The sequence below is a fragment of the Arvicanthis niloticus genome, chromosome 6, assembly GCF_011762505.2.
Source record: "Arvicanthis niloticus isolate mArvNil1 chromosome 6, mArvNil1.pat.X, whole genome shotgun sequence".
Taxonomy (NCBI): domain Eukaryota; kingdom Metazoa; phylum Chordata; class Mammalia; order Rodentia; family Muridae; genus Arvicanthis; species Arvicanthis niloticus.
In genome coordinates, this window is record NC_047663.1 from 46,262,430 (window position 1) to 46,274,551 (window position 12,122).

Here is a 12,122-nt window from a genome sequence, read left to right on the forward strand (position 1 = left end):
CAGAGCCACAGGCTAACAGCCTGAACCCTCACACAAACAAAACCTTTCAGGCCAAACTCCTGCCCCTGGCACCTCCACTCCCCTTTCCAAGACATCCTCCATACTGACAGCCAAAACACATAGCAAACAGGGTTCTCCGAGTCCATTGGTCCCATGTGTTGCTGTGGCTGGCAGGTGTGAGGCAGCTCCGGGAAGGGGAAAAGGCTGGTTTCGGGTGTCAGCCCTGCCAGCAGAACAGGAACTGGACCTGCAGTAGGAGGACAGGGCCTCTGCCCACAATGAGCACTCCTCGGCATCACGCAGGTATGGGGCAGCCAGCACCAAGGAGATATAGTGGGCAGGTGGAGGGGGCACTCTGTCCGCTGAGAGACCTGACTGTGGCCATCAAGGGTCTACAGTCAGTTACTTCAAGTGCCATGAGCTCCCTGATGACACAGAACAGAGGAGGAAGGAGGGCTTTGGGGAGGGGAGTGGCACAGGCCGGTACAGCCTATAGAGAGGTACTCTCCCACAGAATCCCCCAGAGTCCATCCATGACTTTTCTGTTTTTCTCAACAGAATTTCTCTGTGTAGCCCTGGTTGACCTAGAATTCGCTCTGTAGACCAGGCTGGCCTCAAACTCAGGGATCTGCATGCCTCTGACTTCTGAGTGCTGAGATCAATGGCCTGCACAACCACGTCCGGCTTCCATCGACTCTTGATGGACAGATAAAATCCCAAGGCACTGACTAGCATATGGCTCAGAGGTACAGTACCAGGTCCTGGGTTCAGTTCTCAGCACTGCAGTGTAATAAAAATAAAATGCGCGCCGGGCGGTGGTGGCGCACGCCTTTAGTCCCAGCACTTGGGAGGCAGAGGCAGGTGGATTTCTGAGTTCTCGAGGCCAGCCTGGTCTACAGAGTGAGTTCCAGGACAGCCCAGGGCTACATAGAGAAACCCTGTCTTGAAAAACCAAAAAAATTTAAAAAATAAATAAATAAAATGCTAAGAGCTGGAGAGACGGCTCAGTGGTTAGAGCACTTGCAGCTCTTGGAGAGGACTTAGGTTCAGTTCCCAGCACCCACTTGGTGGCTCACAACCACTCAAGTTCTAGCTCCAGAGGATCCAATGCTTTCTTCTGACCCCCAGTGGCACCAGGCACAAATGTACTGCACATAAAGACATTTGAACAAAACATTTGTACACATAAAATAAAATAAATCTTTAAAAAAATTTTTTAATCCAAAAATGGAAGCCGGTCAGTGGTGGCACACGCCTTTAATCTCAGCACTTGGGAGGCAGAGGCAGGCGGATTTCTGAGTTCGAGGCCAGCCTGATCTACAGAGTGAGTTCCAGGACAGCCAGGACTACACAGAAAAACACTGTCTCGAAAAAAACAAAAAAACAAAAAACAAACAAACAAAAAAAAAACAAAAATGGACAAGTGATGTGGGTCAGCAGATTAAGGCACCTCTCACCAGGCCTGACAGCTTGAGTTTGATCCCCTGGACCCCATGGTGGAAGTAAAGAACCAACTCCTCCAAGATGTTCACTGACTACCACATGAACACTGTGGTTCATGCGCTCGCGCTCTCTCTCTCTCTCTCTCTCTCTCTCTCTCTCTCACACACACACACACACACAGAGACAGAGAGAGAGAGAGAGAGAGAGAGAGAGGAGATATGCACACACACATACAGATAACTGAATGTAATTTAAAAGATTAAATCCCAAGGCATTTGTGGGCTCCTGACATGGTAGAAGAAAGCACATCTGAAGTTATATGATGGTCTGTTCAGTCTGCAACTAGACACAGGGCTTCTGATGAGAGGGTGTCTAGCCTTTCATTTATGCTACAGAGTCACTATCCCCAGGAGCAGGTACCAATACTTCAAGCCACCAGTATCTGTTCTTAAATCTCTGCCACCAGGGCCACCAGGCCTCACTTGCCTTCAGAAAGTGAAGACTAGCAGCAAATGACCTGGGAGTTAGGGGACTAGTTTAGGGTCTCTTTTCTCTGGGGAGTTTGAGTGTCCCTTACATAGGGAGGAAGCTTGAGCCTTCCGGGAGCCTAGACTTCTGTTAGCAATAAACAGTCCACACAAACCACCTCAGGCCCAACAGGTGCCCACTCCTACCCAGGCCGCTACTGTCTTCTCTCCTCCCACTTGGCCACAGAAAGCCAGGAGAGGGACCAACACTAGGAAGTATGAAGCCCCAAGGTGTCCCCTGCTCAGTCTAGAGTGCAGCCAGCGCCAACCCAGTTCAGGCCAGCCTGCTTGGTCTCCCCTGCACCTGTTTATTAAACAGGTGCCTCCACCATGAAGTGGTTGGAGCAACCCCGGGTTAGCCCTGTCAAGGAGGGCAAACAAGAAGACAGGCAAGAAGCTAATGTGCCAGTGCACTAAGGACTAGGCCGCCAGAGCCAGGAAAGGAGAACAATGCCCTGTACTGTTGGCCCCTCACAAACAAAATCTTAACAGAGAAGGCAGAGGAGGCTTGAGGGTTCTGTAACCCCACTCAGGGCTCCCCTTGACTTCTCTAGGGTCAGAAAGAGCCCTCCTCTCACCCCAGACAAACAAAGAGAGTAGGGGAACTCCAGAGTACCTCCCTGATAGTGCAAAGGAAACAAAGAAGTTCACAGATGGAGACAGCCCCCAAGTTCCTTAGCAGCCCTTTCTCTGGCTGGTGACTGAGCCCCTCCCTTCCATGGTGCTGACCCCTGGCCAGCCCTCCTGAGGGTACCTGCCCCAGCATCCCCTGCCTCTCTTCCATCCGGCAACAGGAAGCAGCATGTCAGCCCAGCAGGGGAGATGTGGGTGAGAGGTCGCCTAAGCCACAGAGCAAGCAGGAGGCCAGACTCACAGAGTACCACTGGGCTGGCTCTTATGGAGGTCCCAGCCTCCCGTAGGCAGCCTGTGGAGACCGGCCATTGTGTTCTGTAGTAGGCATTCCTCAAGCCACTAAGTGCCCTCTCAGCCTGACCCCATATTCCACACCACAGCACATGGCATTTCAGAGCAGGTGTGCATCTTGTGGAAGATCTTGTGAAGCCTGGCTCGAATGGAGACTCTGACTGTGCTGTCCTTGTCCCCATGGGTGAGAGGCAGTCTGGAAGGCCGAGAGAACAAAGGTGGGAAAAGGCTGGGCCACACCAGAGGCTCTTCCTACCACCTAGTGAGAACAGGGCTGTCCCTCCACTCTCTCACAAAGGCATGGAAAGCTAACCCAAGCAGACAGGACCTTCATGAGACACTAAGACAAAATAGGCCGACAGATGTCAGGGAGGGAAACCAGGTCATGAGAGGGTGAGGGTGGTGGTGACAGCCAAGGGTATGCTTTGTGAAACGTTTTAGAGGCTGTGGGTACATGCTTTTAGTCCCCTTACTGTTTCTTTTGGTTTTTTTCTGAATTCAAAATAAACTAGGGGTGAGCTAAATAAAGGTGTAGCTAAGTGGTAGAACCGGCCTGTTTGAAGCCCTGCGTTTGATCTCTAGCACTGAAAAAAAATAAATAAAAACCAAACAGGGGTGAAAGAAGTTAAAACACGTTCAAGGAGGTGGGTCACAACTGTAATCACCACACTCCGAGTTCCGGAGGCTGAGGCAGTTCCAGGCTAGCCTGGTCTACACAGTGCGTCCTCCAGAGGTGAGGGTTTTGCTTCTTGCTGTCGGGGTGAGAGGTCCTACCAGGTACTGACTGAGGGCCAGGAACACAGAACCAAGGCCAGAGAATAAAACGCTCTCTGCAAACGTCAAGCACTAGCACCTGATCCCCAGAACCCATAAAAAAGCTGTGAGCTCTGGGCTCAGTAAGAGACCCTGCCTGAATAAATAAAAGTGCCCATGGAGCAGGCGACGGTGGTGCACGCCTTTAACCCCAGCACTCAGCAGAGGCAGAGGCAGAGGCAGAGGCAGAGGCAGAGGAGGCAGAGGAGGCAGAGGAGGCAGAGGAGGCAGAGGAGGCAGAGGAGGCAGAGGAGGCAGAGGAGGCAGAGGAGGCAGAGGAGGCAGAGGAGGCAGAGGAGGCAGAGGAGGCAGAGGAGGCAGAGGAGGCAGAGGAGGCAGAGGAGGCAGAGGCAGAGGCAGAGGCAGAGGCAGAGGCAGAGGCAGAGGCAGAGGCAGAGGCAGAGGCAGAGGCAGAGGCAGAGGAGGCAGAGGAGGCAGAGGAGGCAGAGGAGGCAGAGGAGGCAGAGGAGGCAGAGGCAGAAGCAGGGAGGCAGATCTCTGTGAGTTTGAAGCCAGCCTAGTCTAGTCTACAGAACAAGTAAGTCCCAGGACAACCAAGAACACACAGAGGAACTCTGGGGGGGGGGGGGGGTGACGACACTAGAGAGTGACCTAAGAATCCTGGCACCGACTTGCACGTGCACATATGTATCCATAGGTGTTGAGAACATTCACATACACACATGGGAGGCCCACCTTCCTATTCAGAGCATGGCTGAAGTCTAGCAGGGCCCCACAGCTCATTCCACCCACATTCACACCCAGCGTGCAGCAAGCCCTCAGCCATTCACAAGAGCCTCTGAGAGGTTCACTGGACTCTAGCAGTCCTCTGCCTCCCTGGCTTCTTTCTGGCCTTGAGAATAAAATTCAGTTTTCCTTCTACCTGCCCAGTCATTAGCTCCCTTCTGCCCCAGTCCTTTCTGTTTTCCCCTCTGAGGTGTAGGTATACCCTACTCTGGCTCCCCCTGACACCAGCTCACCCTCCATTACCCTCTAGGCTTGTGCCTTAAAAGTTTAGAGAGGCTTCCCACTTGGGCACAACCAGATCCCCACTTCTGGTCTTAATCCCACCCCCTACTGCCCCCACCTCAGGCTCAAGGAGGCAGAGGCAGGTGGATCAACACACTGAATTCTAGGCCTGCCAGCGTTACAGGATGAAACCCTGTCTCAAAAACAGCAACCCCAAATCCACCAAAGAACAACAAAAAAAACAAAACAAAACAAAGCAAAACAAGGGAAGAGGTCATGTGAGGTGAATGGCTATGGTGGTCATCGAGAAGCCAAGGGACTTAGTGTGGGAAAACCCCCCTCTTCCCAGACTAGACATTCAATTGTCCACGCCAGGAGGACAAGAGACATCTCTAGTTGCCATTACACAGAACTCATGAAATGACCAGCTTCTGAGCCCTTTCCATGAGACAGAAAAAGCAGAGCAAGCTGCTGGGTCACAGGGAGGGAAGGGATTCCTTTCCTTCTTCCACATCACCAAACTAGAACCCAACACCGAGTCTGTAGCCAGATTCTGGCTAGAGTCCCAAACCTTTCAACAGGCTCAGGCAAATTTCCTTTGGGGAACAAATTCATGCCATCAATCTTAAAGACAACAAAAAGCTGAGACATTGGACTCTCAATCAGCTGTATGCAGGTCAGCTCTTTAAAGGCCTAAAGCGATCAACTCAGCCATCCACAGGGCTTGACAATGTTGGGCCACACTGCAAACCTTGACCCTAGCTTTACCAGACACTCCCAGTCAAGGAAGCACAGAGGTTTCTGGCCCCAAAAGTCAACAGGTTCCCAGGACTCCACAAAGCAAGGAGGCTGGAAAGATAAGCTGTGTGGAATCAGCAGGCTTTCCCGCCGAGGATGCTATGTCAGCACATTTGCCAGATAATCAGAAAAACCAAAATCAGACACAGGAGCAAAGGCATGGGATAAGTAGTTGATGTTCAACCCACGCTCCTGACCCTTCCCTTCACTCTGGGTGGTAGGAGTGTACAAGCCTCCTGAGGGCTTAAGTACCAACTCAGCTCTTTGCTGTCACAATCGCTGGACTCCCCTCACCCAAAGGAAGGAAGAAGACAGGGTTTCCCCAGGAAAGCAGTTTCCAGCCCCAGGGTGCCCATACCATCCCAGAAATTGTGTAAAAGTGGACAATCTGATGTCACCAAGGACGTGAGTCAGAAAAAAAAAAAGAAGGAAAGAAAGAAAGAAAGAAAGAAAGGAAAGAAAGAAAGAAAGAAAGAAAGAAAGAAAGAAAGAAAGAAATCTGACCTCAGGATGAGGTACTAAAAGTTTTGCCTAGGGCTGATGAATTTATTTTTTTTACTTTCTGTTTTTTAAATCCCCAGTGTATCCTGTAACAAAGGGAGAAGAAAGGGCCAACACTCCCACCTGTTCCTTTCAGAGGGGCCTTTAATCTCCTGACATCCCTGAAGCAAAACAGAAAGCTTGGTCAGGGAACAAGGTCTGACTCTCAGTCTCTCAAGATTTCTTGCTGATGTGGGGAAAGACCTGCCAAGAACCCTTAGGCTATTAGGAAATATTTTTGAGTTCTAAAGGCTAAAGGTTGGTTATAAACGATAGGCTTTCTGCCCTGTCCCAGGTGGCCTTTGGACCCCTCCCTTTCTCCCGCCTTTACCCTCTCCTGCTAAGCTCCGCACACTGCACACTAAGGATCCTCTGGGCAGATCAGAGATGGGAAGTGAAGATTGCCTGACTCAGGTCCAGGCAGTGGGAGGAGTGGGTCCAAAGCTTTCCCTTCCTGCTAAGAATGAGAGGCTGAGTGAGGTAGTACAGGCTTGTCAGCTCATCACTCAGGAGAATAAGATGAAATGATTACAAATCAAAGGCTAGCCTGGGCTACATAGCAAGCTCCTGTGTCAAGAACAAAAGACCAAATAAACTTACAAACAAAAAAATCTTTTAGAGCCCAGCAATAATGGTGCAAGCCTTTGTTCCCAGGACTCAGAGACAAGTCCTTGAGTTTGAGGCCAGCCTGATCGACAGAGCAAGTTCTGGGACAGACAGGGCTACACAGAGAATCCCTATTTTGAAAATAAAATAAATAGCAAACCCACTTCTTAGAGATGACACTCAGGGTGTTGAACTACTTGCCACCAAGTCTGTCAACCTGAGTTTGACCTCATGAATTCACATCGTGGAAAAAGAGTGTCAACAACCAAAAGTTATCCTCTGTCCTCCACAGTTCTGCGCCTCCTCCCATAAATGAAGAAATAAGTGTAAAAAATTTAAAGTAAAAAACAAACTAATAGGACTCTATAAAAATTAAAAGGAGGCATGCCAGTAGTGACCTACAGAGTCAAGCCTGGGCCAGCTCCATCCAACAAGGCTGAGGTATGGGGTGGGGCACAGACAAGAGACAAAGACAAGAAGCAGTTCTTACCAAGGATGCCTAAGAAGGGGAAAGGATGGCAGCTGACTTGGCCTTACTGATGACCTTACAGCAACCAGGGTGGGAAGACAGGAGTGGAAGGAGGAAGGGTGGGGGTAATGTGGGACAGCCTCAGCCTGCCTTCAGTCGTTACTGAAGCTTACTGAAGCGACCAAGCATCCTTTGACCACTGTCTCCCCTCCTCTTCCTCCGTACTATGTTTTGAAAGCCACTGAGATGTTCTCACAGTTCGGGAGAGGAAATGGCCTTTGGAGAATCATAAAGCAGCAAAAATAGACGAGAAATTTTATCTTGGCACGCTTTTAAGGAGCCTCCATAATGGCCTGACTTAAAAAACATGTAGGTCTAGATGAACCTTCCTTCGGGTGGAGGCGAAGCCACTTCCTCTCTCTTGCTGCACCCCGGCCTATAAGAGTTCCTCTTTCTCACACATGTTTACTGCAAGGCAAGCAATTCTGCAGGCCCTGGAAGATCAGGAGGTCAGCAACGTTCCTGACTGGACGCAGGAGTCTATTAGTCGGCAGCTTGGGCAAGTTTGTCCCAGCCTCAGTTTCTCCATCCACAAACAGGGACGATGATAAAGATATGCACTCAGAGAGCTGGATGAGGATCAAATGGGCTTTTTTTTTTTTTTTTTTTTTTTTTTTGACACTCAGAGGCGCTGTGCAGCAAGCAGGCACAGCTGGCTTACATCTTCACCACCAACCGCCTTCTCCCAAAGACCCATACCAGGAACCTCCCCATGACCGAGGCGCCCATCTCACCTGGCTTTGTACACAGGTAGGAGTAAAAGCCCTCCGACTTGAGCATGATGAGCAGCGAGCCCCAGCCCAGGAGGACTGCCGAGAAGAGGAGGTTTTCCAACACAGCGGTGCAGGCCATCCACCAGCGGCGCCGATGGGCAGTGGCCAGGGTGGGCGCCATGGTGCGGTGTGGCGGTGGCCGGGCTCCGGCTCTGCAGACACCTGCGCGCAGACCTCAGCTTCAGCTGTGGCTCTACCCAACCCGTGCGGCCGCTGGCGCACAGCGACCAGCCTGTCAGCCCCCGGCAGCCCAGGCTATAGGTGCACGCCGCAAAAGAAGAGAAACCCTAGCCCTGTCAGGGACCTGGGCCACCCCGAACCCGCAGCTGCCTGGTACCGCTACCTTAGGACACAGTGGAGTCCTGCTGGCCAAGAGAAAAGGCTTCTCCCTTAGTTCACTCGGAGGTAAACTGAGGCATGGCAACTGGAAAAGGGCTAATGTATGCTCAAGGACATGGAGCTGGTCCTGATCCCAAGCAAGAGTGAACAGCTACTTTGGGGTCCGGAAAGGGAGGCAGTTCGCGGTAAGGTCACCTGAGCAGCGGCACACCTGAGAGCTGCCACTCCCAGGGACCCTGACAGGCTCCCTCCCGCCCGCACTCGAGACCCTTCCTTAGAGCTTGTTCCTTCAACCACAAAATCAGCACAGGGAGCCCCGGATCGGCCCGCCCACGGCGCATTCATTGGCGGGACCGCACAGGAACTGCCGCGCCATTGGTTAGTGTGTAGGTCGCTAGGCGCTACCGCCACGCGAACCCCGCATGGGAGCGGCGAAGCCGGTTCAAACCGGCGGCGCGAGCCAACCGCGCGACCCCCGTGCCGGGCTGTTACCCCGGCAATTAGCCAGTTTCCATAGGAGCGGATCCTGTCCCTCTGTCCTCCTCCTTGTTCCTTTCGTTACGTCTCCCTCCCGGTGTCGTCCCTCTGACAAGCATGCACCTTCCCGCTAACCCCTGCCTGTGAGCAGCTTCAGGTTCTCGCACCCTCGTCTGAGACCCGGATCCTGGGAGTCCAGCTCACCCGGCTCCTACCAGTGTGTGTCGGGCCCGCCCGGCGCCTTTTCTGTCCCCTTTATTTCCAGCCCTTTTATTCCTATCCTAAGATGAAAAACACTGCTGCCTGTTGATTGGCTGAGTGGGGCTGGAAACAGGCGTTGGCCAATCAGCAGCTACCCGCCCGCCCCCCGGCGAGCAGAAGCCGGTTCCGGCCGGACTTGGAGACAAACAAGAGGAATGGGGGGGCTGGGGGGCGGCTTGGGCTGGCCCAGCTCTACCCAGTTAAACTGGAGTGTCCCTCGACCCGGTGACCCCGCGGGTATCGCCCCATGCCCTTCTCGTTGCCCTCTTCCTTGTCAAGTTCCTGGGTCAGCGTTTCACGGAGTCTTGGTCCACAGCGATCTGGGCTCTAGCACCGTAGTACGGGTCGGCCCGCAGTATAGAACACCGTTCTCGCCCGGAGAGAATCAGAGCCGGATACTCCAGCTCCGCAAGCCATTGCCGCCCTTTTGTGCTGTGTTTCTCGGCCTGCTCCTTGGGCTTTGTGTCCGGGTTCCTCGCTGCCTAGACCCCCGTTGTCCTATCCAGGTGCTGTCTATGGGTATCAGAACACCCCGATCCAGGTCCTGGCATCATTACTGCATCCCTGCTAGATCTCCTGACTCACCGGATCCTTGTCCTCAGGTGCCTCCTGCCTGGTGTTTAATCGGTGTCCCTTAAGGATCTGTAGTCAGGATTTCGGACCGAGACGGCCCTGGTCCTCCATTCAGACGTCACCATCCCCATCCCGTACCCTATTTTTCTCGGTGCCTTCAGAGACTGGTCAGTGTTCAGGCCGGTCACCTTGGCATGCCCTGCTCTCCTCCTTTCCCAAACGACTCCTTCATGTGGCTGGCACAATCTCTTTTCCATCTTTCATGCTGTGAGCAATCCTGAGCACCTAGTCTTAAGTGTGGCTTTGGAAAGAGCAATAGATCGCTAGGGGTCTAAAGAGCTCCGTCTTTTCTCCTATCAGTGGAGCTGCGCTGCTCTGAGGACCTGCCTGGACGAGGGATGGAGCCTTAGCTCGAAAGATTTAGCTGTCCGGCTAAGTCTTCCTAACGAGAGATACTAGCTACCCTCAGAAAACACCCAGTATCCCTCAGATTCTCCACACTTCAAGGGCTGGCTTCCTTTAGCGTTGAAGGAGTCCCCAGCAGCCTGGCTCAGCTTCCCTCAGCTCCAGTGCGCCCCCTGGTGCCCAGAACCTTCGCTAGCGTCCTGCCAGTGAATGCTCTTCCAGCCTTAGTCTAGACTTGCTGGTGGGTTTGGGGCCTGAAGACTTACTGTGCAGAATCTCATAAGCTCCAAATTGGACCTACCACCTGCCAATAAATTTAAGCCCTTCAATCCTTTCCCTAAGCAATTTGCTTGAGGACTATCTCCAGACATATATCTTAAATGTTCCCCTCCCCCTTAAAATTGCGGCCCCCTTCTCTCTCAGATGTGGGGGGGGGGGGTCTCAGGAAGTGTTGAGACAGGATCTCACTATGTACTTCTGGCTGTCCTAGAAGTCACTATGTAGATCAGGCTGGCCTCTGCCTCCTAGTGCTAGGGGGTTCAAAGGCACCCTACTGAGCTAATAACATCAAATGATGTTAGACACTGTGAACTTAACATTTAACAGAATAGCTAGGTTATCTACTATGAGTCTTCCCCTTCCCCCTGACCCCACTGCACCAATATAACCTGGTGTCCTCTTTATCTTATCTGCCCATTTCTGTCCCTGGGACACAACTACTCATCCAGCAATCTCTGCATCACATATCTACTCTGCAGTGAATTGTGGGAAATGTAAACCTGACCTTGATAAGCCTGACCTATTGCTAGATCCTGCAGAAACTCTCTACCTTGTTCTTGGAGATAAAGTTCAAGTTCCCCAGCTGACTGGACCATGCTGCTTCCTGCACAGCAGCCTTTTCCTCCTCCTGGCCTGGTTGCTCCGCTCCTGTGGAACTGTTGTGGTCCTGGCTTTGTGCTGCTCTCACTAGTGGTCCTTTCTTGGGCAGCGCCTTCTCTGGGAAGCCTTCCCTAGCTACTCTCATTTTTGCCTTTTTTTGTCTGCTGACTGTAATGCCTTATAATATGCATTCCCATTTTCCACTGGTTCTGAATTCCTTGGGGGCAGACATGTCTTAGTCCTAGGTGCCCAATATGAGGTGTAGAAGGAAAACACGAGCAAGTGAAAAGTACCAGGTTCAAGGACGGAAGATCACAGAGTGCAGGAGGGATGGTGGAAGGATCAATGATAACTGCCTTTTATTGTTAGCTAAACTCATACTAGACGCTTTTACCCTGTGTGCCACTCCATCACTACAATTGCCCTGAATATACACATTATCCTTACATTCCAGATGAAAACTGAGGAGTTAGGTGGCTTTTTCAAATGAAACAAGAAGTCACTGTTGAGATGAAACTACTACTTCTCCTCTGCCTCTTCTTCCATCTTCCTAGTTTTTTTGTTTTGATTTTTGTTTTTGTTTTTGAGACAAAGTTCCTCTGTATAGCCCTGGCTGTCCTGGAACTCACTCTGTAGACCAGGCTGGCCTCGAACTCAGAAATCTGCCTGCCTCTGCCTCCCAAGTGCTGGGATTAAAGGCGTGCGCCACCACTGCCCGGCAAATGCAACCTCTTTAAAGGCCCGAAAAGAACCTCTACCTTAGAATGAACATAGTAAGAAGATAGCTTCTTTTAAAGTTTACAAGTGTTTTGACTAAATGCATGTAATATGCACCACAGCCTGCATTATTCACGGACGCCAGAAGAGGGCATTAGGTCACCTGGAACTAGATTTACCTAGCTGAGTTGCCAAGATGGGAAGCAAACTTGGTCCTTCTCAAAAGCAGCAAATGACCTTTCTAGTTAGATTGGTTGGCTGGTTGTTTTTTGTTTGTTTGTTTTTCAAGATAGGGTTTCTGTGTATAGCCCTGGCTGTCCTGGAACTTGCTCTATAGAACAAGCTGGCCTCAAACTTAAGAGATCTGCCTGCCTCTGCCTCCTAAGTGTTAGGATCAAAGGTATGTACTACCACAGCCTGACAGAGAAAAAAAAATTAAGGAAAAAAAAAATGTTAAGAGAAGATGGGGTGAATCAGGTGTGGTAAACAGACGAGCAGATGCCGAGTAGGAATGAGAGCCTGAGCCGGGTCTCCAGCACCCAAGGAAAC

At 51.5% G+C, this 12,122-nt stretch overlaps 1 protein-coding gene across 5 annotated transcripts in view; it reads right to left on the bottom strand.

Moving 5' to 3' along the window:
* Slc43a2 (solute carrier family 43 member 2) overlaps window positions 1-9,644 on the bottom strand; it is a 40,127-nt gene extending 30,483 nt beyond the window's left edge. The window contains exons 1-2 of one of the 5 annotated variants that reach the window (XM_076936301.1): window positions 9,585-9,644; window positions 7,884-8,084 (exon numbers count right to left, since the gene is read on the bottom strand). In XM_076936301.1, the coding sequence (XP_076792416.1) occupies window positions 7,884-8,043 (160 nt within the window). In that variant the 5' untranslated portion in view covers window positions 8,044-8,084; window positions 9,585-9,644. Of the gene's footprint in view, window positions 1-7,883; window positions 8,085-8,265; window positions 8,565-8,879; window positions 9,012-9,584 lie in introns of those variants that run through there. The other 4 variants (XM_076936300.1, XM_034506260.2, XM_076936299.1 and 1 more) reach the window with 4 other exon arrangements.
* Between the last annotated feature and the right edge of the window lie 2,478 nt (window positions 9,645-12,122).